The following is a 27,958-nucleotide window of genomic DNA, read 5'->3' as shown; positions in this document are numbered from 1 at the left end:
GGGAGTAGCCAAAGCTTAGGCAGAGAGATACACAGCCCAGCCATCAAACAGATGGGGACAGGGACAGCTGGAGGTGAATCAAAGCTGGAGCTCTGAGCACTTAGAGCCATTGGTTGGGGATTTGGCCATTGCATTATTTTGTCATAGTGAGAGGCTGAGCTCTGGACTCCAGCAGAATTCTGTGCTGCCGGCCAGCAGTGTAATATACCAGCCTTGCTGGCTCCATCTGTATGTACAACGGAGCTGTTCTGCCAGCCCTTGTCACCATTTAGCCCATCCTAGCAGCTGCAGCAAACCAGACTCAACTGAACCACCTCCACAATGCTTCAGGTGAAACTGGTCTGATCTGTGTCATTTACAGTTCAAGTTACTGCTTAATGCTTCTGTGTACTGAATGAACAAGATTGATCCAGCCCAGAGCCTGAGTGACTGGAGGAATACAGAATTTGCATTTTAAGGCTTTTTCCATTGTTTTAGGACTCTGCAGGGTGGGAGTGCTGAGTAAACTGTTTCGCTCTTTTCCTGGTCTGACTTGTGACCTGAACTTACTTCCCAAGGTGCAAGACCTGACCCATATCTGCTGGAAGTCCCCTTACGCAGCTCCATATGGTTCCTAGAGTACCTTGCAGAATATTATACATTGTATATGCATCAGAGAGCTCCCTGGATTATGAAGGAACACCAGCCAGTCTGCGGGCTGCTGTCAACTGGAGCTGGAGTCGCTTCTCTGCAGCACAGCAGACCTCAGGGTAAGCTCTACCTCGGGGGTGCCCTGGTGCAGGCAAAGCATGACTACAGCACAGCAGTGAGACTGCAGCCCTGAGCTCTCTGTCCTTAGAACAGAGGCACCCTTGATGTCTCCTGCCTTGGGGCAGCTGTGCCAGCTGGCGACTGCGCCTGCAGATGCTGCAGGAAGCTGCCGTGTGCCTGCTCCTCAAACCCTCACAGGGGCTTTGTTCCGGAGCTCAGCACAGCTGAGCCTGGCATCCTGCTAAAGAGGAGGGCAGTTTTCTATTTCTTTTTTTCTTTTTTCTTTTTTAATCAAACCTCTGGTCTGATAAGAGGCTACAAGGGTTTTGAGCCAGGAGTATTCATTTTCACAGTGTGCATTTCCAAGATAAAAAAAAATTACCCAGAAAGAGCTGAAGGTGCCGACAGTCGGTGCCAAACAGGCAGCTTACCTTGAGCCAGGGCTGGATATATCCCCAGCATGAATCACTGGCGACAGCTGCTTTGTGCCAGATTTATGGCAGGTAACTACGAGCACAATATAACTGCAAGTCCTCATCCCATCCTGCAAAGGTGAAGAGAAAGAAAAGGGGGAATAGTGTGAGAAAACATTAATAACCCAACTCGTGGTGAAACAGGGCTAACATTTCAGAGATGCTGCTGTGCATCACCTGGTCCAGCTGTGCTCCTCGCTGCCTTCATGGAAGAGCTTCTACCTTTCCCTGCAGCTGGCATTTGCACTGGTATTTGCAGCTGGTATGCAGCAGAGCTATGAGAGAAAAGCAGCAGAGGAGAGCAGGGGAAGGACAGCAGGACCTGGGGGCAGGGATTCTGTCTGTGCTGCTAGAAAGGTGTCTGCTTTGTGTCTGCAGGGCTTTGGGGTGAGGATGAGGATGCTGTGAGGACGGTAGCTCAGCAATGCTGAGGTTTCTGGAATGTTCTGTCCAGGGGGAATGTGGGTATCTTTGGCTTCAGCTCCCTGCTCCCAATTTGTTTGGAAGGGAGAATGTAGCCCTGCTGCTGCTGCTGCAGTGGGTGCTTCGTTTCTAGGGGGGGTGTTTGTGGAGTGCAACGTGGAAAGCAGGAAAACAGCAAAACCACGATTTGATTACTAACAGAAGGGACAGAAAAACAAAAGCCAAAGGAATGGAGCCATCACAGCAAGCGGGCTCATTCTTCACGAATGTAACAACACACCAAGAGTGCTTGCTGGCTGCTGACAATGTTCTGTACCAAATTACTGGCGGGATCCGTAACAACAGATGGGTGAACCAGGGAGAGACGAGGGAAGCTCTCGTTTTTGGAAGTGTCCCATTGTGGGGAAGCGCTGCTCTGGTCCATGCAGCCCCACAGTGCTGGGCAGATCACTTCGCCCCTCTGCTCTGCATCCTGAGACATCTTGCTGTGCGTGAGTGCTTATAGGAGCCTCATGTGCAAATTCCATGCAGATTTAATATGACAGAAGTGAATGCTGACAGCTTCCACAAGTGGCAGGAGGAAGAGCTGCTCCCGCCATGCAGGTCCTTCATTCCCAATCTCTGATTTGTTCAGAGCGTTAAGAGCCAGGGATGAAAAAGCAAAAAGCCCTCCTGAAATAAAGAACAAATCCCAGTCACACAGGCACCGGTCTGGCCAGCACCACAGAAGTCACTGGGAACCAGATCCAATGGAAATCACTGGCACTGGTACCCGGCAGGGCTCAGCTGCTCCTGGCAGAGCTGCAGTGCATTGCCAAGAGCTCCGGGCATTGCTCTCAGTGTCATCTCTGCCAGATGAGTGCTCCATGTCCCTCATTCTCCCAGTCTCCTGAGTAACTCTGTAGGCTAACTTGGCAGGGATCTGCGTGGTAATACAATTCCACTGACATATGTGCCGGACAGCTTCTTTTGCTCTCTCTGTTTGTGTCGCTGACTGCTTCATGGTAACTTGAGCGTCTTTGGGGAGATGTCCATTGTCCTGCCGCAACACCCTCCTCCATCTCGGAGCTCACTGGTTGCTGGCGATGATTTCCAGCTTGGGGAAACTCCAAATGAATGGAAACAATTAAGGAGCAACCAAGCAGTGGGTGCCCGCCAAGGGTTTACACCCAGCAAGCCGATCCTGCAGCATGGGTCACACTGCATCCTCATCCTGGGGACGGTCCCTGGGTCCTGATGGGAGCTGCTGTGCAGGTAAGGATGCAAGCAGCGATGTGACCCAGTTGTCCCAGCACCCCTCAAACCAGTCCTTCATGTGGCAGCGAGCAGCAGGAGGCAGCTGGGAAGCTGTGTGTGTTTAAATGTGCCTCTGGGCACGCAGAGCTGCTAAAACACAGCAGTGCTCTGAGGCCATCTGTCAGGCACGCGTTGCTGAAGGGCTCTTTGTGGAAGAGCTGCAGAAGAATATGAAAATAAATAAATTACGTAGCCCTCAGGATCGATGGTAGCACAGAATGGCTGGGAGGGCGAGCGTGGCAGATGCTGCAAACTACTTCACAGTCCTCTTTGAGAGCTAGAGACTGCCATCCAGAGAAACCTCTCAATCACTGTGGCTCATCTCTGCTCAGAGGTCTGCGGGGGAAAAAATGCCAACTGAAAAAGAAGCGGAGGACAGCACTGCTTCAGGGCCAGGGAGCAAGATTTCACTCTACAGCTGGCAGTCCTGACAAAAGGGCATACCTGGGCATCCCCAGCAGGAGTGTTTCTGAGAAGCAAAGCTTTGCTTTGGGGAATTAGTGCCAGCAAATATTGCCCCAAGCAACTCAGTGTCACTGTATTCCTGCTTGAGAAATGAAAGCCAAGCTCCCCAGATCATAACTCTAACCCTATGCATGGAAACAAAGGGTTATGCACAGACCATGACGAGCCCAGAGCACACAGCACAGCTGGGGAAGGTCAGCATTTGTGTTTTCTTCTCACCCCAGGCTTTGTCCTCCCCTCAGCTCGATCAGCCAGGAACAACATTGGTTTGTTCTGCAGCTCTCCAGGCAGTGCCAAGGGGAGCTTTGCAAGAGATTGTGCAGGAAAGGGCTGGGGATGTGTCATTTGGGCTTGCTGCACCCAAAGCACATGGAAGGCAACACAGATGCATTTCATGGTGCTTTGCATCCTGACCGAGAGCCCGCAAAGTTGTCTCATGGTCTTACTCCAAGCCTGGGCTCAGCATGCCAGCCATGCACCCAGGCTCTGACCCTAAGGGTGCTTGCTGAGCTCATTCCCTGCATTCAGCAGCCTTTAAGGAGCTGCAGGAGGCGCCCAGCCATGCAGCATGCCATGCATGGGTGCTGCCTCTGTAACCCCATGGCAGCAGACGTGGTGCTGAGCACGGGTTATTCCTCCTGCTCACCTGGAAGCACAGATCTGCTCCAGCTCATCCTCATCGGTAGGGTTAATATCCTAACAATGTGCTAAAATTACACTTTTGTCATCACATTTTTATCTGCGTGGCACCAAGCAGGCGGCTACGTACGTTAGAGCCTCTGGGGAGTGTTGCAACCCCACCAACATGTTAGTGACTGCTCTGCCCGTCCACGTGGGCTGGCAGCTGCGGGGGCTGTCGGTGCCAAGTGATACCCAGATAACAGCTCCCCCCGCACCCCCCGTGTCTGTCTCCGGTGGCTGTAAAGACGTGAGAACCTGCCCTGGGAGGATGCTGGTGGATAATACACAGTGAAAGCTGCAAGGAGACAGGGCTGGCACAGCTGGGAGCTGAAGGAGCAGGCGGGAAGGGAGCCCCGTGCCTGTGGAACGAAGCATGGGAACACAATTGGCTGCAGTGTCCTGTGCTTGGGGAGGGATGCTCAGCAAAGCGCTGGGAAGCGCCGCTGGGTCACACTGGAGAGCCCGATGTGCTTTGCCCCCTGGGATGGAGCAGGCAGGATGTGCAGGGCTAGACTTGCTTTTCAATGGCTTGCACAAAACACAAGGAGAGATAAGAAGCATAGGAAAAAAAAAAAACAACAACACATAAAAGAGCAGGCTGGGATGCAGGAAGAGGTAGCGCTGTCTGGTTCGTCGCTCTGCTTTCAGCAGCCGCCAGTTTCGATCGTGCCTGCGCTTATTGTCTCCCAAGCACGCAGCTGAGAGCTGAGGAAACCAAGCCCTAACCCCTAACCAGATGAGCAGGAGTAAAAATAGCAGCCAGGGGAGCAGACTTCCTCCCAGACACGAGCCTCTTGCTGCCGAAGGCCACAGATCTGTGCTGCGTTCCGGGCACTCACGCACCCAGACTGCTTTGGCACGGCTCGGGATGTAGGGCTGGGGTCTGCCTGCGTTATGGGGACAGCTGCAGAGCCTCCTCAGATGGCCGAGCCACCTGCCTCCTTTGCTGCTTTGACTTTCTGCTACCTTGCACCTTTTACTTTGTTCAGCTTTGATGGCCCTTTGCTTTCTATTTTCGCTGCGGTTACCTTGGCCCCGTGCTGACTTCCAGCCCTTCTGTGCAGAAACCTCTTTTCAGCCCTCTGGATCCCTTTCCATGGCCTTCCTGGCTCACCCCCAAAGCTCCGTCTGCTGCCACTGAGAAGTAAACAATCCTTCCACTCGCAGCGCCTTATCTCCTGCGCAAGGGTCCTTATCTCCTACATGAAGCTTTACATTTCTGCATTTGCTTTCTGGTCTCAGCTGAGCTACAGATGCTTAGAGGTCTGAAAATTAATAGGATCATGGAGAGGAGAGCTGCTGGTCACAGCCCACAGAGGTTTTCAGTTCAGGTTACAGGGAAGCGGTCCATCCAGCCTGCTGCTTTGCTTCCTACCAAAGCTAAGTACTTTATGATCTAAAACCCCAGAAAAGGTTAGATTCCAGTTAGGATCAGAGCTGTGACGTGGTGGGGAAAAGATCATAGTTTTGCTGGGTTCTCCAATATGCATCACCTGTAGCATTGCTCTCCATGTTCCATGCACCATCTCCATCCCACACAGAGCTCACACAGGGAGGAGAGAGGAGGCAGCTGCCCTGCAGGGATGCTCTGAGTGCCTTCCACAGGGAAAGCAGCAGAGCAGCAATACCCCTGGCAGGTGCCTGGAGGCAGCACGGACGCAGAAGGAGCCGTGTGCATGAGAATGCTCGCTGGGCAGGGTCTGCACAATGGGCACTCAGCAAGGTGTGCAACTGGGGCACTCACATGTCTGCAGCAGCCCCACTTGCAGCACAGCAACCACACCTGAGGGCACAGCTGGCTCTGCCTGGGGTGATGGCTCCTGCCCTTTGTTCGGCCCTGACCCCATTTATCAATGGGCAGCTTTTGCTGTCCTCATTTTTCAAGCACTAGGGCTGGAAAATGGCTGTGGAGATGGTGAGTGTCACCTCGCTGCTTTTTCAGCCCAGTGCTTCAGCTGGGAAGGAGAGGAAGAGCTGGAACGGCAAAGTTTTGCGTTGTCGGTAGCAACCAGGATTTGAGTTACGAGTGCTTACAGAGTGGCAGACTTCCACAAGGATAACCTGTTTGGAAACCCTGCAGTGGGCTCCAGCTCCTCCCCAGCCTGAGCAAGGCCTCTTTGATTCCTCTTTCGTCGCCTGGTGGGAAGCGAGATGAGCAGTCGCACACCCAGAGCTCAGCATAAATACATTACTTGGAGCTATTTGGTGCTGCTTCACGCCCCTGCTGGAACAGACAGGGGTGAGACAACCTGTGAGGAAGGCTGGCCCTTGGGCAGATGATGGGGTAGAAGAGGAGGTGTGTTTGTTTGAGAAGGCTGAAGGAGTGAGTCAAGGAGATGGCCAAGTGTGCTTATTTCAAGGCAACTTGGTGCAAAATAGTTGCAAGTTCCCCATGTCCTGCGTTCCGTGCCCCAACCACACGTCATGGGAGACATCCAGTGCACTTGGTGGCAGAGCTTTGGGTCACTTGCTGTTAAAATGTATGGCATGTAAGATCTAACTGTAGAGCTAAAGGGAGTGCCCAGAGCTGGGTAATGCTACCAAGGTGAAAAATCTAAACTAGAAAGTGCTGGCAGTGTAAATACATCACTGGCAGAGCTAAGCTGAGCTTGCAGAGGGTTGCGTGGCCAGGAAGGGCAGCTCTACTTGTGTGTAGCTCTGGGTGCTGCTCCCTTGCTCGTGCCGCACTGTGGGATGCGGGGGGGTTTGCAAAGCATTTCCCTGCAGTTCTTCAAGGGTTAAGGAGTGTTTCTATTAGGCATTGGAAATATTATGGGGCGGAAGGGAGGCAGAACTGCCAACTGCCATGACTAATGCTGTGACATCAAGGTTGATGGAATATAGCTTCTTAATGCCACCCATACCTACAGAGTAATTAATAAGCGCAGGCAAACCCATGCAATCAACAGGTCTGAAAACAATTCATTTCCCTTCCCACTGTAGAGGAGATAGTAACAGAGCACTGTAGATGGCTACCAAATTGCCTCCAACCAAGTTTGTTTTCACATTTTCTGAGTCTGTTTCCAGCTGCTAGTGCTGGAAATAATTCCCCTGACCTAGATCCCAAAATATCCCGTCCAGCGGTGGGGAGCTGCCCATGCCGATGTGCCAGATGTTTGGAGGGGTTATGCAGCGTGCTGCACGGACAGCTCGCTAGGAAAGTTCAAACTGCAACTTCATCTGCCGGGGTCCTGGCCCCAGTCCCATCTCTGCTGGGGTGCACAATGTAGGCTTTGGGAAATTTGGCAATCAGCTTGGATGGATGTGGATGAAGTCGGGTCTGGAGTGAATAACTGCTGAAGAAGGCTTGTTTTCGTAACTCTTGTGGAGAACTGTATGCCATCCCTTCTGCCTCTGCCCTGTCCTACCAGGAATGCTGACCCAGGGCCACGCAGCTGCCCATGTGCAGCAGCAGGGCTGGGATGCCAGCGGCCACGCTCTCCCTTGCGCAGTCTCACGCTCATACCAACGTGAGCCATGTGCTCACTTCCCACAGACAAGATGTTCCTCTGGGTTCCAGCTTGGGACCAGCCTTCTCAGAAGGGCTGCAGGGAGGCATCTAGCCTGACTTTGTACGCAGAGAGGCTGCTGCTGGGAGCTTGTGCCTTCAGGGAAGGGTGGAGATCAGACAGGACATCGCAGCTCGATAGCACCAGTGGTCTGCAGGGAAAGCATTTGCTCTTTCATCCGTGGGTCAGACATTACGGCACCCAGCTGTAGAACAACAGCCTCTTATCTCCAAAATAGACGGGAATTGTTCTGGTTGCTTTGCATGCATCAAGTCACCTCTTTCTTTACGGGCTGCTGGAATTGCAAATATTTCCCCAGCCTGACGTGGGAGGAGTACAAGGCTGGCAGGGCTCATGATGGGAGGATGGCTGTCAGCAGTAGGGCTTCCAGCTGAGCCCCCTGCGTCCCTCAGGCACGTTTCCTGGACAGGCTTTATCCTGGATAGCCTTGTTTATGAAACAGGATTTCCAACCTAGCCCCCATGTCCTACCTCTTCTTTCCATTGTAAATAGCAACTTGCTGATGGAGGGAAGTCCTTTTTCCCCTTCTCAGCACTCCAAACTTGTTCTCCCCTTTCAATCTTTCTCTGGCTTTCGCCACTGACAAGTTCAGGCTGAATAACACACGACTTCTATAGGCCACTCACACACTGCTGCTGCATGGCACCAGACCCAGCCATGCACTGAGTGAAGAAGCTCCCAGTTTTGCTGGAGGAGCCCTGCAGACGGGGCAGGAGTCGTTCCCTCTCCTCCCACTCGCTCCCCAGCTGCTTTGCTAGGCTTACACAAAAAGGACGATTGTTTTGTCCTTGGAGCCTTGCTCCTGCTCAGATGGCTTTGTCCCCCTACTGAGAAGGGCTGAAAAGCTGCAGATGAGCAATAACGAGCCCTGTGCAAAGCTTCTTGTAGAGGCAGCCTTGTTATGAGAGCCCTGAAGCTGAAGTTCAGCTGAAATGGAGCAATGTCCTCCACAGTGGGGCTCTGCATGTCCCTGTGCTAGACCAGTCTGGTTGTGCTCCTCTGCTGTAGCCGCACACACGCTGAGCCCATTGCATCACAGCACGCTAGTTTTTGGGTAACACCTACATTAAAACCAAACTTCTTGTGTCTCAAAGGCTACTGGCATTATCTGACGGGTACCTCTGTTTTCTGCCCCCACCAGAAGGCTCCTGGCAGAGCTGGGGCTAGAGACGGTCTGACTGCCACCTGGTATGGGGTCTGATGGGAAATTGGCCTTGATATCCATCAAATTCCAGGCTGGGAGCAGGGAGTGCAGCTTGGCCGGCGCTCCTGCAGCTGTGCGTGAGGCGGGGGCCAGGCTGTCCCTCCTGGTAGGAACTCACAACCACGAGCCGCTTCCCTTTCCTGTTGTGACTGCATGCAGCTCGATGGGTGCTTGGAGGCCCGTTCATCAATGTCTTGGATGGCTTCCCCCATCTGTCAAACCAGGAGCCTGGGCCCAGGATGATGGCCAAGCGTGCGTCTCACGGCATGCAGGCTGATCTTCAGGCTGCGTATCGTTCTTGTACGTGCGTGCAGATCACTGCAGGTTGTCTCTTCTCCCCTGAGCTGACAGGTCAAGAGGCTACAATTGTTGAAAGAGGCCAAGATCCGGCTGTTCCATAAGTCACGGCTTATTGTGTAGCTGGGAATTCCTCAGGAAACAGAGTTCTAAGGAGGTTCTCTCAAAGTTGGCTTTTTCCAAATTGTCCAGGCTTTCCTAAAAGGATAGAGACAGCAGATAAGAGTCAAGCAATAAGGAAAGCAATCCACTCCAAAGAATAGTCGTTGGATTAAAAACAGACAGCTGCATCCATACCTCATCTGTACTGCTTAAGGTGGCTCCAAGTTTCAGAGCTTCTCTGGCTCCAGGAATGCAAAATGAGACCCCAGTCTGGGTCCAGCTGGGGAAATTGCAATGAAAAATGTATGAGGAAATGAGGCAGGAATCTGAAGTGTTGGAGGATCTCTGCTGGGGACCCCCAGATGACTCCACATGCTAAGTGGAGTCTGCGCAACCAGGCACGAGTGCTGTGTACTGTTCCATCAATCTTGCTGTGCTCTCTCATACAACCTCATGGTTGCAAGCCAGGGACGGAGAACGTGGCTCTCGTACAGACTCAGACTCCAGAAGTTAGCTGTTACACATCCACATCTTCCTCTCCTTGTACTGATGCTGTGGCTGTAAAGCACAGGACTGGAGCAGTGAAGCAGCGAGCTCTCTGCTGCCAGCTCCTTCTTGGCAGGGAGGCTGATGCATGTGGACAGCCCTGGCACCTCTGGCAGGTGAGAGGATGAGGATGCACCATGTGAAGGATGAAGAAGCACCACGATAACCCAGCAGCCATTTGCTCATCCTGCTGCATGCAGCAGAGGGGCCTCTTCTGTAACTGGGAGAGACAGTGCCAGAGGTGCTGCCTATCCGTGACCTACATCACAGGAGAAATCCAGAAGCCTCTTTATGAGCAATGAGCCACTTCTGTTTCTGTTTTTGGTGGATTTTTTGACTGTTCTTCCTACTTTACCCCTTCAGTGCCACAGGTCTGTGAGGTAGCTGCTCCCAGCTGTGAGCAGTATGGCAGATGAGACGTAAAACTTCTCCTAAAAAGGAAGAGGTGAAATGGCTGGGCCAGAGGTGCCCTAAATTCGGATGGTGAGAGGGCTGGCACACTCAGGACAGGCCCAAGAGCTTCAGCTCCACTCTGCGCTGCTGGCAGCCAGCCCTCTTGCTTATTTTCCACCTCTGTATCAGGTTGCTCTTTGACCCGCTCCTGGAACTCTGCAAATGAGCTCACTTGTTCCTACGCATATAAAGCACTGCAGATCGCAGAGGCGAGGCGAAAGCGAGGAGCTGGTTGAACTCCGCGTCGTTTTGTGAGCTCGTAAACAAAGCTGGCCCAGCTGCAGCTCTGAGAGCCAGGCTTGCTACGTGGGGTCGGGTCCCACAGTGCAGCTGCAAGGAGAAGGGTGCAGAGGAGCCATCTCCCATCGCTTCTGTGCCCTACATGGGCTCCTCGTGGACTTGGAGATCCAGCCCCAGTCGGCTGGAGCTGGTGCTGTGATTTGTGACTAAAACAGCACTGGTAAGGCAGCTGCATGCTGGCATCAAGGTCCCCTTATTGTGATGCCCTCAGGGAAAGGACAGGGAAGAGGGGACTCTTGGTTGTGACATTTCTCTACCCAAGTAAGCTCTGCATGTGTTGCTTGAGGCCCCGGTTTCCAAGAAGTGGACGAACATCTGCCTTCTGATGGAAGCAGTGAATGAATTCCTTGTTGTGCCCTGCTTGTGCGTGTGGCTTTCTTTCACTCCCAAAGCATCTGTGCTCTGACCCGTGGGCTCTTTGCTGCTGGTGGGTGCTCAGTTACTGTTTGGGGTCGGCACCCCCACCTACCATGGAGCCTGCTGTCAGCCAAGCTGTCCTCATCAGCAAGATGTCATTCAGTGGATTGTTCACATGTTCCAGTGTTGTCAGCCACTGTCATCTCACTGGAAAGAGACAAAAAATGGCCCTTTACAAGTGAAAAGGCGCAGAATTGCTGTCTCCGCTTCAGAAATGCTGTGTATGACTCAAACCAACGCATGCCTCCTTGCTCACTGGGTGACACCCTTCCTAAGAGGCACTGCAAGGAACTAGCAGGACGCTATGGCTGCCTGGAGTATTGCAGAAACAAATCCTGGATGGAAATGCCCTTAGGAAAGTGGGAAGGGATGGGATGCATTGAGATCTATCCCAACAGAGGCCACCTGAGCCTGGCCATGGCTTCAGCCACTGCTCAGCGCAGCGCTCCGGTTGGCCTAACTTCTCCTTCTCAGGGTAAATGCACGACGGCATCAATTAGTGCCTTCTTTTGTCCTGGTTTTTAGTTCTCTGTGAAGACCCACAGGTTCAGTGCAGTCGCTTTGGTGTCAGGGATCCAGCTGAAGGCTGGCGCTTTGTGACAAGCCAACTCCTTCCAAACCACCCAAGCACCCCTTGTCCGGGCCTCACACAGCCCGAGGAGCACACTGCATGGCACGCAGGAGCCAGAGGGGCTCAGGTCCCTGGCGTGAGCAGAAAATTGCTTGGAGAACATTGTCCCTCTCTGCATTAGCCATGTGACGTGCCTGTGTCTACCTGCGTGCTCGTTCCACAAATTCCTTCATTCCACATAAGCTGCTGAAACAGAAAACTAGGACACGCTGTCCTGGCATGACACGGTGCTGGAGGGAAATAGCAACAGGGCCCACATGGCATTTCCTTCCTTCTGGGTGCAGCCTGGCTCTGAAGAGAGTCCACAGCCACCTCTGCGGTGCTTGCAATGGGAAGAGGCCCTTCCAATGGCTCCAATGTGAGCGGCTGCACTCTGTTAGCATAAAACCCTTCTGTGACTTTCTCACATCTCCAAAGTTTTGGTGTATTGCTGCTACATGTGGTTGAAAACGTGCCACGTTTCGCCCCAGAAGTGACCGCAGTTCTGTGCTGGGTGACTTCAGGATGCTTTGGGATGAAGCATCAGCCAGATCTTGTCTTTCTCTAGAGTTTTTGGAGTCATTGGGCAACTTCTGAGGGAAAACACAGCTGGGGAGTGCCGGGAGTGAACTATTTTTGCAGTCTGTCTCCAAAGTCATAACAGAAATAAGAGCTGACTTGAGCCTGCAGACAGCACGACACAGTGTTAACTGAGACCTGCCAGCACGGGGCCCAATCCTGCTGCAGTGGCACTGCCTGGGTCGGTGGAGTACCCAAGTCACACCCTGCACAAACACAGCCCGGAGCTACTGAGACCTCTGCTGTGACACAGCCCAAGCCCCCAGTGCCCAGCCCGGCTGCAGCCCACCTGCAGCTCGAGGGGAGCTCCTGCCCCATCCTTCTCCCATTGCTTGCAGGGCTGCTTCGCTTCCTTTCCAAATGGGGAATTTCCAAATTCCCATATATAGATAGCTCCCTCCAAACAAAAGCTTTTATGTAGAGCTGAAGAAAGGCTGTGTTCCAAACCGCCTGTTTGTTCCAGCTGTGATTTGCCTCAGAGGATATTGCATCTATCCCGGCAGCTGCAGCCACCACCAAACTCCCTGTGGGCAGAGCTCTGCCATACATTGTCTGCACAAATCTGGCCCTGTGATTCGGGATCGACCCATGGAACAAGGAAGAGTGGACACGCCTGGACAATCAAAATATAGGAATTGGTCGGTGGTGGTACTTTTATTATTATTATTCTTTCTTTTTTACGAGCCTTAACTGTTTCTGAGCGGGATTATCACTTGGGCATGGTAGGATGGTGATCATCCTCGGTAAGATTTGGCTGAGTTGATGACAGCTGGAGGCCACAAGCTGAGCCGTGCAGCCCCATTCTGGCCACAGTTACATGGGAGCAAAGCGGGGCGATGCTGCTGGCTCCAACAGGGCAGTGTGCATCAGCGTGCGCAAGCACCAGCCTTACTGGAAACAGGATCTGTCCTTTACAGTAAAGTTTAAAAATAAAGTTAAATCGTGTCAGATCTAATCATTTCCCAGACTGCTTTTTCCTGCTTCCTCCTACCCTAGCAGGACTTCTAAGGAAATAAACGTTGAAATCTCTCCAGGCTGCAGGGTGTGAGGCTGAATGGCATTTACATTGAAAAATTGACAAACAAAAAAGGAAATTATGAGCAACTCTTTATGGGAAGTGTTCTTGGGAAGTGAGTAATGCAAGGAAATCATCTCCACATTCCCACCAGCCCCGGTCGAGAGGGTCTGAGCACTCATCCGTGAGCATCAGCAACCAAGCTGAATGTGGATCAGCATAATGGATCTGTGTGGATTTGAGAATTAGAGAGGAAGAAGCCGAGCCACTTTGGGAGCACTGCTCTTGGTATGACTTGCTTTGTGCAATCTTTCCCCAAAATTTGCTCCTCAAAAGGGGCCGCAGCCGGACAGTCCCTGGGCTGGAGCACCTGCACCTCTGGAGCACCTGGCCCTGCTGCCCACAAGGAGATGCAGGTGCTCTTGCAGAGGAGCTGCCAGGCTGACATTTATTTTTAATGACAGAAGGAATTTATGCCCTCCAAAGTGACCTGGACGAACTTGACAAATGTACCCACGTGCCCTTGCAAAGCCCCAGCTGGAGCACCGCATTCAGGATGGATGCCCAGAGCAGTGTGGGTGCCCAGCCCAGGCCGTGCTGGATGGGTCCTGCGCAGCCTGCTGCATTGGGTGGCAACCCTGCCCACAGCAGGGGGTGGGAACAGAATGGGTTTTAAGGTCTCTTCCAACTCAGGCCGTGCTATGATCTCACAAGTCACATGATGGAGGATGAGAGTAAGGGTATCGAATTCTTCTGGGTCCCTGGGATGAAGCTTATTCTAGCCCGCATGAATCAGTGGGTGAAGCTGAGTCATCCCCCTAAGTTCATGACACATGGGTATGGGGTATCACACAACCTGATACTACAACGTTCCTTCGTGGTGCAGCTGGGTACCAAACCCAGCCCGTCTGCCTGAGGTGGGGCTGGGAGGAGAAGCACAAACAAGTGCCCATGATGTTTAACTAGCTGGCTGGCTCCGGGGCTTCCCGGTTGGATCTGATTTCTTGGGCCTGTCCTGACTTTCCATTTGCTTGATGAGTTTGGATACGATTTTTTCCAGCCTGCACGGCTCCTTGGCTCATCATTCCTGTTCGTTTCTTTATAGTTCCCAGGGGAGACAAAATCAAATTGGGGGAAATATGGCTCACCGGTTTCAGAAATCCCGCCAGCTTCTAAACTTTCCTCCTTTGCTACTTTTCATCCTGTCTGGTTGGTCACTCCCCCTGTCAGAGGAGATGACATTGATTAGTCTCTTCATAATTGAGTGTAATTTTCCAGCTTTTCTCCGCTACTAATGTCTTGGATCTGTCCAGAAGTAGCATATGCAATATGTTTTTTTCCACTGATGGCTGTATGGCTTAGTTAAATGTTGTATTTTTCTTTATTTCCTTGAAAACCGCTATCCCCTGTAGGGCAGTAATAATTCAAGAGAGGAGCAACTCAGGGCTCTGTATGGCAGCAGACCCCAAGGGCTGCAGCTGAAAAGAGGATGTCACATCAAGCCACAAACTCCCTGCTCCCAAACAGCACAGGTCTAGATAAACGGGATGAACCGAAAGTGGGGACAAGAGGGAAGGGGAATATTGTCACCTCCACCTGCTGAGCAGGAGCCAAAGGCAGAGACGTGGGCGGCAGGGCAGAAGAGAGGAGGGGAGTGGGGTTTGCTCAGGGATTTTGTTCGTTGGCCAGAGTCTCCTCCATCTAGGGGGAATACAAAGAGGCTGCGCGCCCACGAGGGGAAAACCTGGTGGGGTTTTATTTGGCACATGCCCTCAGCCAAGCTCTTCGGCCCCTCCATCCAGCAAGACGTTTGTCATGGGCTTATCTTTAGCCCCCGTTGACTCAGAGCCTGAAGCTGCGGCCAAAGGGAGGTGGGCAGGGGGCTGTGCAGGAGCAGCCCCGCGTGGGTGCTGCCGCGTCCCGCACTCCGCGTGGGGCAGAGCTGGGGCTGCGCGGGCAGCACTAGGACCTGAGGAGCGCGGCTCCGCAGCCTCCTCCCAAAGGATTAGCCAATATTCCCAGGGCAGGGCGCGCTCCCCAGTCCTTCTACTTTTTCTTTCCTCTCTATACGTGTTTTCCCTTCTTCTAGTTCATTCCAGAGCAGAGAGAGCAGCTTTGGATTTCACTGAGCTTCTCTCTCTCTCTCTCTCTTTTTTTTTTTTTTCTCCCTCATAGCTGGACTGCTGCCAGTGTCTCGCAGGGCCGGCGTTTCATCTATCAGGACAGATTTTTCACCCCAGCCCAGCTGCACGCCCGCTGCCTGCGAGCGAACCCCAGCAGCAAGCAGAGCTCGGGAGGGCAGCGTCAACCCCTACCCGGCCAAGGAGGACGCGGGGAGGAAGGAAAATTGCCTCCAGCACTCAAGAGATCGTACCACAGCCCAGCGAAAGAAAGAACTGTCGGATCTCAAGGCATGAGCAGCGTACAAGCTGCCCTGGGCTCTGCTGGATCGTTGCACGTAATATGACTGATGCTGTGCCTTTCGTCTGCCTTCACAGAGCCGAGCTTTTGGATTTAAGGTAGTTTGCCCAGGACTGGACTTTGCTATGCTGGCCGAGGCAGCGTTTGCGCTCGGTGTGTGGCTGCAGCTCGCTGCGGGGCAGGAGGCACCTGGCCGAGGTGAGTGCTGCGGGGTCCCCACCGCTCTGGGACGGGAGCTGGCCCAAAGTCACACTGCTGCCATAGCTCCGCCATTCCCCTAGGGTGTTGCTTTGCTGGCATAAGGGCAAAATGAAGGAAAACATTTCTAAAATTGCTATATGAGAAAGAAAACTTATCTCCCTTGGAAAAGAAGCGAGCAGAGTTGAGTGCAGCAATAGGGAGAGTCCTGACTACTCAATGCTCCCCGTGTACTGGGCACCCAGGTTAAGAGAAGTGAAAGCAGTGATTGATACTGTACCTGTCCTGTTGTCCTCTGCCTAATCTCTGTAATTCAGTCCCGATGTTTCCTCTTTACAATGCTTTCTCTTGGCTGCTGCTCAGGGAGAATGCCTGCAGGTCGGTGTCATGGAGCCGACAGCGGGAAGTGGGACACGGAGGGGACGAGTGTCTCTCTCTGGTTAGCGCTGGGCAGGGACTGCTGGTGTGGTTACTGGGGGGATCCTAGTGCTCACCAGTAGAAGAAGGAGCAGCTCTGGGGCTGCTGCTGGCTGTGGCTGGTTTTCCCTGGAGTTTGAACCTGAGAAGTGTGAAAGAGACGTGAAGTTCTGTTCTGCCTGGACAGGACGATTCTGCTCCTATTGGGCAGAGCAGACGGTGGCTGTTGCTCAGATCCCATTACAGGGAATGTATTCTGCCCACCAGTGACCCAAGCTGTGGAGCAGGGACTGGAGATGCAGGCTGGCACAGGACCTGTGCTGCCATGCTCACAGTGCTCTGAAGCCCACCAGGCATTCCTATGGTCCTCCAAGGGAGGGCATGTGGCAGCTCCCTAGCCCAGCCTACAAACCACGCTCAGACCTTCAGAGCACATGGACGAGCAAGCCGTGTTGTTCCCAAGTGCCCATGCCATGCTCCAGACGCAGTTGTGCCGTTGCACTACCGACAGCTTACTTTAGGCTTGCAAACAGCAAACCAGAGAAAGAGAACCTGCTGGTGGGCAGCGTGCCCGCTCCCCAGCAGCTTTTATGTGGGCACCTCCGGCCGCTCCCAAAAGCAACCTTGAGCAAACAGCCGGCCTGGCAGGCCTCCTGTCTGGAGCTGGTGCAGTGTGCCATCACCATGCAATGAGGGGAAGAGATTGAGCCATGAGGATGCACAGCCATAACTCCGCTTCCTGGGGTCTCGGCCAGGTGTGAGTGGAGGCAGCTTCATCAGCTTCAGGGGACAAGGATGGGGAGCTGCCACGTGGCCAGCGGGGCTACATGAGCAGCCCCAGGGAAGGGCGGGTGATGCTCTTCACCCTCCACACTCAGCTCCACTTGCAGCAGAACACTTTTCCTTGCATGGCCAAACAGCACGAGGGAAGACAGATGCAGAATTCAAGACATAGCTAACTGAGACAGGACAAAATCTTTTCTGGCTGTCGAACCCTTTTCGCTCTAGGAGCGCTGAGTCCCACACAAATCAGGCACGTGGCACGCGTTCAGGTCCCAGCTGAGGGGAGCTCTTGGAGCGGATGTCTCCTGTCAGCATCTCGGAGCAGGACGCACACGCCTGGCTGTTTTCCTCTAGGAAAAGCCAAGTGTGTAAATAAGCAGCGCTGGGACTCCATGGTGATATTTTGCATCCATCTGATCCCTTCTAAACCCTCCTTTGCACTAGTGATCCACGCCTACCGACAAGTACCAGCCCGAAAGTGACAACAGGATGCTGCCAGCACTTTTGTTCCCTGGGCTCTGGCTGTGCTCAGGGCTGGTGGTGCAGGAGATTCTGGGGGACGTCCCTTCTCCCAGAGCCCCACAAAAGTGAGAAATCTCCACTTGGCATCTGGCCAAGCAGCCGATCCTTTCTTGCTTCAAAATGAGGAAACAGTTCGAAAACAGCAGCTGCTTGCATAAGGCAGGGGTTTGCTGGTAACAAATCCCCAAAGCCCCACCTCTGCCATGGGGGAGATGTTTGTGTTGGATGGAGGACAAGGAACGGCGAGAAAGATGAAGGAATGGAAAGCCTGAAGGAAAGGACAGTGGTGCGCCCAGCCACTATCAGCATCACAGCAGTGAAGATGTTTTTGTGAATCCTCTCTAGCAGAAAAGTCTAACAGAGAGGAATTTATTTCCATCTTACACAGGGCTGAGTGGTGGAACTGAAGTACGAAGGATCACAACCCCTTCGGATAGCTCTGAAATACCGAGCTGCCCACCAGCACCACTTGCTGCTGGCGACCATTGGCTGCTGGGCCGTGCTTTCTGCCCCCCCACAGGACGCAGTGGTGTCAAGCTGCAGCCCTTCCTGCAGGGTTTCCTAACCCACGCAGCTATTCCCAGCAGTGATGGGTCAAACCAGCATCCGCAGGATGCTGACGTTCCACCCGCCTCTCCGTGCCCACAGCTGCCGGGCATGCTCCAGCGCCATTCCATGGGTTTGGCTCTTGGCTCTCCATCAGCATCCTTCTCCCTTAGCAGGTGCTCCACGCAGCTTGCCACCTCGTTTCCCTGGGGAGCTCATTTTGGCAGGACGGGGGTTTGCTGTCAGCTCCCTGGGGATGCACCCCCCAGTTCCTCCAGCCGTGACCTGGTTTGCCACGGGGGAGCAATGTCTTCTGCCAGCACCAGAAGCTTTCACAGCTGCTTGTTGCAACACTCAGGAAACAAACACCACTGCTCAAAATAATGGGGAGCAGAGGGGAGAAATGAAAACAGATTAATTTTTTGCTGGGAAGAGGCCACTGTGTTGCCAAGATCCCTCACTACAGTTGGCAGCCAAGTCAGTGGCTTTGTGCCCTTCCAGAGGAGGGGAGAGCAGGAAGCTGCAGCTCCATGCAGCCAGGAGCTCGGAGCAGAACCGGTGCTGCATGCCGTGGGGAAGCAGTAGCTCGAGGGATCTGGAGGTGATGGGTTTGGCTCTGCCATGTGATGTGCTGATGGAGCCGCACGTCGCCGTGGGCAAGCAGAAAGCTGGCCAGGCTGTGCTTGTGTCTTCTGCTCAGCTCTGAGTGCCAGGCTGCCGGGTGTGTGTGTCTGCACAGGGCTGAATCGTGCTGGGTCACGCAGAGCTGGATGCAAGCTGCTCCTGCCTCCTCCTGGCATCTCTGGCTTAGTCACCTCCAAGCAACGTCGTTCTCTGTTTCTCCAGTTGTTTCGTCATAGGTCTGGTATGGCTCTGCGCTCTCAGCCAGCACGTAATGCAGCAGGGAGGTGAAGGGCTCAGCCCTGGGTGGCTCTGTTCTCTGTAGCAGCACAGGAGCTCACCGCAGTGTGTTGTTTGCACATGGACACCGATGTTCCTGCTGTGGGGCAGAGCCAGCACTCAAGTTCTCAGTGCACATCTGAACCGTGCCAGGCGCTGCTCTCAGGACACACGCTCAGTGCCTTGCACCCCCTGACTCATCCCTTGCCCTGGGTTTGCCATTCATGTCACCATCTGGGAGCAGTCTCCAGGAGGGGCTGCGGGACCCTGCTCCTCCCAGCTGCCTCAGGGCCTGCCTTGGCGTGCCTTCTGCAGGGGCTGAGCTCTTTGCAGGAGCCGTCTCCTCCAAGCAATTAATTTTACAGGGGCCATTCCATTCAGCTGTCTGCTGCCTTGTGGTTTCGTCTCCCACACGCGGCTCCAGCACTCAGCCATTGTGCACTGCACCAAGCCCATCAGTGCCCCAGGTCCCACATGGCTTGGCCACCCCATCCCTTCCCTGATAGAGCAGCCAAAACGGGCTGGCACCGATTGCTGCTCTGCGGCTTTTTCTCCCTTTTCACACCTCAAAAGCTGCCAGAAAGCAGAGTGGTGGCTAAAAGGATTCCAAATCCATGCTCCCAGCACCAGGAACATGTCCTCCAGCTCAGAGCAGAAAGTGCCCAGAAGCAGAAAGTGCCCAGGAGCAGCCTGGTGCTGACTAATGAGAGGTGTCAGTGCAAACCGAGACAGCTCCGAGGCATTTTCTCCGAAGCAACAAGAGAAGGACCCAGGGCATGTGGGTTTAGTTTTGGCTCTACCCTGACTCCTGAGCCTGAACTTGAAATAGGACTCTAAAACAATCTTGTTTGTAGGCAGGGGGAATGCCACTCCCTGCTCCCGGAGAGCTCCTGGAGAGTCCAACCCAACGCAGGATTTTGGACCTCAGAGGGTTTAGGATCCAGTTTTCTGTTCCCAGTAGTTTTTTTGGTTGTGTACACTGGTAGTGAACAGCCACAGGCATACCCTGACTTCGGTGCATCTCAGAGGGTTCAGCAAAGCCCAGCTGTGATCCGACAGGGTCCAAGCAAAGCCATCCAACACAGCATGATGGGGTGAGAAGCTCCCAGGCAGCTGATAGCAGGGCTGAGTACAAAGCCCAGGAGGCCTCTCTCTGTAAGTAACAACAATAAAAAGGGTGCCTCCTGAAGCCTCCCCCCAGCAAACTTCTCACTGCATTCTGAGATCTGGCCCAAGATAAACAAGTCTTCCCAGCTGGTACACCATTTCTCTAACCGTCCCTCTCTCTTCCCGCATCAGGTCCTCAGCCCTCCATTTCCAATTCAGAGGGAGACATCCTCTTCTTACTGGACAGCTCTGGCAGCGTCTCCTACTATGAATTCTCCAAGGTCAAGGAATTCATGTGGGACCTCGTGCGGCCTTTCACCTTTGGCCCCAACGATGTCCAGACCAGCATCATCCACATCAGCACTACCCCCACCATGGAGTTCCCCTTTGACCGGTACCTGTCCCGCGGGACGGTGCAGCAAGCCATCCGGGACACCCGGCAGCTCATGGGTGACACCAACACAGGCAAAGCACTCTCCTTCGCCAAGGAGAAGCTCTTCAGCAATGATGCTGGTGCCCGGCCAGATGTGCCCAAGGTTCTGGTTTGGGTGACGGATGGGTTCTCCAGCGATGACATCTCTGAGCCCATGCAGCTCCTGAAGGACATGGGGGTGACAGTCTTCATTGTCAGCACTGGGCGGGGGAATTACCTGGAGCTGTCTGCTGCTGCCAGCCAGCCTCCCGAGAAGCACCTGCACTTTGTGGATGTGGATGACCTCCCCATCATCACCAAGGAGCTGCGAGACGCTATGCTAGGTATGCCGGGGCTGGGCTGCGGTCTCTGGGAGCTTGCAGCAGGACAAGCTTGAAAATCCCCTCAAACCAACAGATCTGATCCACAGGAGCATGTTAACACACTGCACGTATGAAGGTTGTGTACCTGGGGAGGGTTTGGCCCCTAAGCTCTGCCTGCATGCCCTTATGGCATAGGCCCGGTGCTGGCACCCATCCCCTGCCTACAAGTAGCTGGCAGTCGGTGCTCTCTTACCACAAGCAATTAGCAATGATGGTTGTTGCTCTCAGAATTAAGACTGCAGCACAGGAATGTTTTTGTTCCATAAATCCCCTGTTGTAACGTGTTCTGCATCTGCTAGATCTACAGAGCAGCTTGGCCAGTGCAGCCCTTGGAAGAAATTCCCAGCCCAGTTCGTTGGGCTCAGCAAGGCAGCTGCTGGCACGTCTGCGACTGCACAAACAGCAAGAACAGGCAGAGAGCTGGTTTCTAACAGCCCTGGGTTTTAAAGCACCTAGGAAGGAGTACGGGGAGAGCCAAAGCCAGAATGTGGGACAGGGGATGAGAGCTGGGAAGCCAGCGGGAACACTGCGTGCTGTGCTGCACAGTGCATGTCCTCTGTGCCACTGCGTTGTGAGCATCCATGATCGCAAAGCAGGGGTTCTGCTTCAGCCTTTGGATCTCTTTGGAAAGCTGAGCAAGCAACTGGGACTTCGCAGACTTTCCTTTCATTTTCTGGAGGCTTTGTCCCCATTAGAATTCCTGTTTAAATTCCCCACTTGGCTTCTGCTGTGTGAGTCAGCCAGAGCTGGCTGTGGCGTGTCCAAGTAACCCCTTAGTGCAGAATCCTCTCTGTGTAGCAGTTTCTTCCTATTTCCAGCCACTGCCATTTAGCAAACCCAGGGACCACGTTCTCTTCTCTGTCCTATCTGAGTACAGGACCTTCTGCTCTTCCAGGTGCCATGCAGACACCAAATATTTCCTTTCAAGTGGCTGTTTCAGCTTCTACTGCATGTATACATGCCAAATGGCACAAAATACCATTATGAAAGGAGAATGTATCAGTGCTGCACAAGCAATGAGCTGCCTCAGTTCCCTTTCCTCCAACACCCTCACTTAGCACTGACTACAAGCAGGTGACCAGGAAAATGATCACAGACCTTGAATGTCCATTCTGGTGATGGAGAAATGTGTTCCCCTTCCCAGAACTGGAAACGTTGCCCCATCCATGTCAGAGCAGGGAAGTAAAGCCACGAAATGTTTTGTTCCAAGACCCCACTGCAGCTCCTGCAGAATGGATCCAGGGCAGAAGGGGTTCATCTGCTGCCTGACTGCGTTTCTTGCGTACATCATAAAAGCAGCAGCGCTCCTGCAAGTCTAATCTTGACCTTGCCAGCATTCACGGGATGCCAACAAGCTCGCTGCTGTGGAACGATGCTTCTGTGTCCACCCTCATCCTGTGTGAGTCACCAGCAGGCAGGAGGCAAGTGTGTCCGAGCTGTGTCCAAGCGCTCCCAGGAGGGCACTGCCTGGTCCAGCGCCAGAGGTTACACACTGCTTCCTCCTGCCAGCATGGAGGGGCTGAGAAGGAAATCATGGGCACCTGCTTTCTGGGATTTATCTCCCTCTTTGATGGTCAGGGTAGCTGTCGTGTGGCAGCAGAGGTGCTTGGGCTGCCCATAGCTCGTCCCTCGGTTGCTGCACCCCATCACTTCAATCCTCCTGATTTATTTGCTGAATCCCCACGCCCTCCAGCCAAGCACATTCATTTCTGTTCCCTGAGCTTTTGGCAGAGTTTTTGGCACCAGAACCTTTCCTCTGTTCCTGGCCCCTCTGCAGCTTGGCCCCGGGCAGCCGTGGGGCTCACAGGAGGCTGCAGAGCCCCGTGTCCACGGTGCTGGGAGGGAGCAGCTCTCCTACCCACCCCACAGCCAAGCAACAGCTCAGAGGAAAAAAATGAGACTGCCTTGCTTGGTGCAGGCATGGCAGAGCTTCTTTCTGTCTCTAAATGCCACTAGTTAGAAGCAAAGTTTCCAGGTGCTTTTCATTTTTGAAGCTTTGTGCGTGGCTTTGAGGATTTGTGCTCCTGAACTTTTGGCTCACTGAACTGCTATCGAGGAGCTCAGCTGCACCTCGGTGACTTCAGCTGACATCCAGTGCCCCTACAGGTCACATCCCCCATCCAAAGGACCTGCATTTTTGGTGTTCCGTGTCCTGTGTACAAATGCCATCAGTGATTTCTTGCTCCTGCCTCTCTCCCAGATGTTATCCAAGCAAATCGGCTCCGTGTGGTGGATATCACCTCAAGTAGCTTCCGTCTGACGTGGCCCCAACTCCTCTCCCAAGAAACCGGCTACTACACCCTCCAGTATGCTCCGACAGATGACCTGGCAGCCAAGAGGACAACGCAGGTGTCTGGGGCTCACACCAGCCTCACGCTGAGCAATCTTGCCCCAGAAACTACGTATGAGGTGGCACTCATTCCTGAATCCAACATCCACTACTTCTCTCCCCAGACAATAAGGGTTACCACCCTGGCAGGTAAAGTGTGCACAACCCTGATGCAGGGAAAGTTTTGCTGTGCTGAGCCTCGCAGATAGAGAGGAAGACAGGACAGCCTGTGATCTGCATCCCTCCTGGTCTGATGGGAGGAGGCAGACGGTTGCAGTCAGGCCAGAACAGAGCAAGGAGAAGGTATCTTTTTGCTGGCACTCTGCTGGCAGATTCCCCTAGAAAGTAGTTCTGCACTGCCTAGGACAGGGCTGTAAGATGCCCTTCCAACCTTAAAATCCTTGGCTATGGCAGAAAGCAGAGCCCTGGGAGAAGGCAGGAGCTGCAGGTGCAGCTAGAGAAGGACACGTGCTTCTCCAGGCAGGGCTGTGCACCGCTGGGGCATCCCTGTGTGAGAGGAGCGGTTGAGGAAGCACTTGAGCACCGACAGCCTCTCTGCTAACTGGACATTTGGGCCAGAATAACAAATCACATTTATAGCAGCATTTTAAAAAGCAGTGCGCTGAAAATCTGAGCAGGGGTGGCAAAGTCATGATGAACCCGCACCTAATATTCATTTTCTGTGTGCAACAACAGTTTTTGATGAGTAGTTGTGCCCACTGCATGCTGCTGACGTGAAGAAACCATTTCCTTAGAGCTGAGATGGCTTGTGCTGACCTGGTCAACTACAAATATCAACTCACTGGATAGATCTTCCACCTTGTGGAAGCCAGATCTGTTGTGCTCCTCTGAGAGCATCCTGATGCCATGAATTACATGCTCAGTCCCATCTTTACATGCTTCTTTCAGAGGAAATCAGTCCAGCTCAGGTTCTCATCTCGGACTCCAGGCCACACAGCTTCCAGGTCAGCTGGGCTCCTACACCAGACAGCGTCACCAGCTACCAGGTCCTGTACGGGCCACTCCGTGGCGACTCTGCGCAGCTGCTGGAGGTGGATGGCACCCACAACAGCACTGTTGTGGAGAACCTGGCACCCAATACCACTTATCTGGTGACAGTGACTGCCATCTACAGTTCAGGAAAGGAGAAATCGTTGTCAGCCAAAGCATGCACTCAGGAAGGTGAGTGAGCAGCACTGTGCTGATAGGGAACGGTGTGGGCACAGATCTGCCTCTGGGTGAGGCCTGAGAGCTCAGTCTGGTTCCTGGGGTTGGATGAGAAGAGGGGAACGCTGCAGCTTCTGGAGAGCAGCATGTGATATGCCATTAGGGTGTAGCAGATGCATCAAGCCTAGGGCTCAAGGTAACGGCCTCAAGTTGCACCACAGGTTGGATGTTAGGAAACAGTGAGGGAGTCACCGTCCCTGGGAGTGCTCAAGAACCATAGAGATGTGGAACTGAGGGACATGGTCAGTGGGCATGGTGGAGTGGGTGGTTGGGGTTGGGGATCTTAAGCATCTTTTCCAACCTTGTGGCTCTGACTGAAGGCAAAAACAGCCACACACAGTGTGACTGCTCTTATGGCCTGTACATGGCCAGGCTGCTACTGAAGCCACAGTGACTGCTCCATACAGAGGCCCACAGTAACAAGGATCTTCTTTCTCTAGAGGGCTCCAAAGTGAGGCACCTTCGTTTTGAAGACATGGGCTCTAACACTTTGAAGGCTTCATGGGACGCTGCAGACGGGAAGGTCCTTGGTTACCGAGTCAGGTGCCGGAGGCAAACCGGCCCTTCATCGCTCATCAGCGTGTCACCACAAATCCACAGCGTGCTCCTCACAGACATGGCCCCAGGCACCACAAACAAAGTGTGCGTGAAGTCCATGTACAAGGATCAGCCGGGCAAGGGGCTATGCCGTATGGTGCGCGTGCAACCAGGTGAGTTGGGGCGCAAGGGAGGCCCCTGGGGCTGAAGGGAACATGGGTGCTGGAGATCCAACACAGAGCTGTGCTGAAATACTGTGCTCGCCAGCCGGCTTGTCAGCAGGGCTTCATCACAGCTACCGCTCCAAGGATATTGCCCTAAGCTCGGCTCTTTTCCTCTTTTTTAAGAGCAGTACTCCTCCTAGTGGCATTATGGTTACAGGCAGGAGGAAAAGCGTGCAGGGGATTCGGTGGTGATTTGGGATGACAGAGGAGGGGAGGACACTGATGAAAGCTAGCTTTCAACAAGGGAGAGACAAGCTAACTACTGAACACAGTTACTAAAGCAATGACATCTGCTTTCCTCCTTGCACTACCCAGAAGCTGCTTACTATGATTAAATACAAAGGGATTCTCAATAGGCTGAAGTAAGAGCTAAGCAGCAGCTGTGTGACAGAGCAGAAGCACAGCCTTTTTCCTGCCAAGAGGCCAGAGTGATGGGGATGATGACCACAGAGTCACCAGATCTCTGACTCAGTCTGATTTGGAGAACGGGTAAACAAAGCTGACATCGTGCTTTTTGTGTTCTTCCCAGCTACAGAAGCCCCAGGATACAAGCACAGACAGACAGCATGACAGAGCTGAGCGTGAACTGATCCCCCACAGAGCAGGAGATCTTGCTTGGACAAAGATTTGGATAAAATGGAGGGACCTGCAGAGGAAATCAGAAAGCTTACAGACCATCTCCCAGCCTGCGCTGTCTGTTGAGCTGTCCTGGTTGCCAAGCCTGAAGGCCGTCCTCGGTCAAGTTCTCACCAAGCTTGAAGATGGGGTTCAGCTGGATGGAGCTGACAATCCCACTGCTAGATGCCAAATCTGTGCCCTCTCTTGTATAAACATGCCTGACAAACAACAAGCAAAAGGCAACCTGATGAATCCTCACTATTGCTTGCTTATTTCCTGTACTCTATTTATTAAATGTTGATACAGTTGTATTTTTGCAGCCTGTGAGCATGTTCAAGACGCAGCTGTTTACTGCACTGGCCTTTTGTTCTAGGCACTGCACGCAGAGAAAGATTGCAAGCTGTCAGCAGCCATTGACACTGACAAAGCAGCTTTCCTCCAACTCATCCAGAGTATTCAATATACTTTTCAATGTAGGCATCCCCAAAGTATAAAATCTCAGGGATGGAAGGTGAAAGCACTAGAAGAAAGAATAATATGTACTGAGAATGTACAGTACACAGAGGAAACCTGCTCAAAGGCACTAGGACTTCTGAAAAAAAGAAGAAAAGAGGTTATATCCATTTCATCTTTGGCCAGGACATGGAGACACTTAGTAAAAGACATTTTGCTTTCTATACAGTAAATGAATAATCTAGTTTTCCCGGGGGATGTGATTTATGGCAGACTTGGTTGGTGAACTCTGAGGAATGGAGCAAGAGGGCAGTGCCAGGCCAGGGCACTGTTGCTGTGTGCTCTAGGAGAAAAGTTTGTTCATGTCTGTCTGCTGAATCTTCAGTCTTATCAGCACTGGCGTTAAATTCATCTGCTGCGGCGACACAGAGATCCCAGCTGGACTCTGAAGGATTCAGTTCCCCCAAGTCGTTTGCTTTGGGATTTGATAGCAGTCTGAGAGAGCAGAAAACTCAGAAAACTCGGAACTTTGCTTCCCCAGCAGGTTACACTATTCTCAGCCCTCAGCTGAGCTCAAGGAGCAGCAGCAAGTCAAGAAAGGCCAGACTGCATGCCCATATAGAGCAGTTATTTTGGTTTCTCATTCAAATACATACCTTCAAACAACACAACAGCACAGTGCTGCCTAGATTGTAACCACTGAATGACTGTGGCATACCTGAAAATCAGTTGCAGCAAGTCAGGTATGAGTCCTACCATCAGAGCAGCTATACTGAGATTAATTAGCTTGTTCTATGGCTAATTAGGGGACATAAGTCTCCAGCACTATCATTCCTGGCTCTATCCTCTGCACTCTGAAGACTCTTTAAAACACCTTTAAAATGTCTTGTCCTGGGCTCCTACCCAGTGCTAAGCTTTAGCTCATTTTAAAAACTTTTATTTCTTACAGGAGATGAGTAAATCTGGTTCTTTCCCTCGGGCCCCACGCTTGAATTGGCTGTCACTACACTACTCTTCAGAAAGCGGAGTTGGAAAATAAATAAGACAATTTTAGCAGCTAGTGACAAAGCCACATGAGAAGCCCAGTTCCAAAATTCGGGACTTGTGGCTATAAAGAAACACAGCTACTTCTCTGGTAACTAAAATCAGCATCAGTGGCAACACCTTCCCTCACTAACACTTGCTCTATTTTAAATCCATTGTTTATTTGTTCTACCTATGAAAGTTTCATTTTTTTAAAGCTGTGTTTGGAGAGCCTCCATCCACTGCCAGTCCATCCCACAAACTCTCCATAGCTCTACTTTGGACTGCTTCAAATAGTTCCTTCTGGAGCTGAGAGGAACTTTGTCTCTGACCTGGTGTGCTGAGCGTGGAACTCAACACGTGCAGGTTTGTGGGACATTTGCCTTGGGCTCTTTGCACAGGAGGAAGGGACGGGAGGGAGGTGAGTCATTCATTAACTCGATAAGAAGATTCCGTATGATTTGTGTTCTCCTATGGAATGTGTATGTGTGACTGATTAATCTTAATGGAGACTCTGCGCTGAGGGGAAGATAAAGCCTCTGGAATCTCTCACGCAATAAGGTATCTTGTTCATTCTTGCTGTAGGACAGAGATTGTTTAGTTTTGCACAACTCCTTGCGTAGCGTACTACTGCATTAAGACTCCAAATGTAATGCACCCTTTTGAAGACAGTCAATTAAAAACACAATACAAGAGCTATTGAATGATTCCTTCGTT

General features: G+C 52.7%; 1 protein-coding gene and 1 long non-coding RNA gene across 8 annotated transcripts in view; one reads left to right on the top strand and one right to left on the bottom strand.

Annotated features, from left to right (window-relative positions):
• The window catches only part of LOC110408611, a 37,667-nt gene that overhangs the window by 8,857 nt on the left and 852 nt on the right, over positions 1 to 27,958 (bottom strand). For 5 of the 6 annotated variants that reach the window (XR_002444452.1, XR_002444453.1, XR_002444449.1 and 2 more), the window contains exons 2-6: positions 16,041 to 16,319; positions 14,290 to 14,364; positions 9,417 to 11,084; positions 1,401 to 9,317; positions 1,182 to 1,294 (exon numbers count right to left, since the gene is read on the bottom strand). This is a non-coding gene — a long non-coding RNA (uncharacterized LOC110408611). Of the gene's footprint in view, positions 1 to 1,181; positions 1,295 to 1,400; positions 9,318 to 9,416; positions 11,085 to 14,289; positions 14,365 to 16,040; positions 16,320 to 16,600; positions 20,208 to 27,958 lie in introns of those variants that run through there. The other variant, XR_002444450.1, reaches the window with a different exon arrangement.
• Positions 150 to 27,940, top strand: VWA1 (von Willebrand factor A domain containing 1). Of its 2 annotated transcripts, none has more exons than XM_021417492.1 (7): positions 150 to 749; positions 15,317 to 15,760; positions 20,228 to 20,791; positions 23,031 to 23,309; positions 24,069 to 24,341; positions 24,827 to 25,096; positions 25,683 to 27,940. In XM_021417492.1, exons 2-7 carry the CDS (start codon positions 15,688 to 15,690, stop codon positions 25,715 to 25,717), a joined length of 1,494 nt encoding a protein of 497 aa, XP_021273167.1. In that variant the 5' UTR covers positions 150 to 749; positions 15,317 to 15,687; the 3' UTR covers positions 25,718 to 27,940. The 2 variants fall into 2 exon arrangements, with proteins under 2 accessions (XP_021273167.1, XP_021273166.1); XM_021417491.1 differs by having other exon boundaries at positions 178 to 749; positions 25,677 to 27,940.

Source organism: Numida meleagris, chromosome 20, assembly GCF_002078875.1.
Source record: "Numida meleagris isolate 19003 breed g44 Domestic line chromosome 20, NumMel1.0, whole genome shotgun sequence".
In the NCBI taxonomy this organism is placed as follows: domain Eukaryota; kingdom Metazoa; phylum Chordata; class Aves; order Galliformes; family Numididae; genus Numida; species Numida meleagris.
The sequence above is the reverse complement of the archived record's forward strand: the minus strand, read 5'-3'. Positions and strand labels throughout refer to the sequence as shown.

Coding starts and splice junctions, on each gene's coding strand:
- VWA1 (XM_021417491.1), top strand. CDS start 15,688: ATGCTGGCCGAGGCAGCGTTTGCGCTCGGTGTGTGGCTGCAGCTCGCT. Junction 15,761..20,227: donor GCAGGAGGCACCTGGCCGAG/GTGAGTGCTGCG, acceptor TTCCCGCATCAG/GTCCTCAGCCCTCCATTTCC. Junction 20,792..23,030: donor GCTGCGAGACGCTATGCTAG/GTATGCCGGGGC, acceptor CCTCTCTCCCAG/ATGTTATCCAAGCAAATCGG.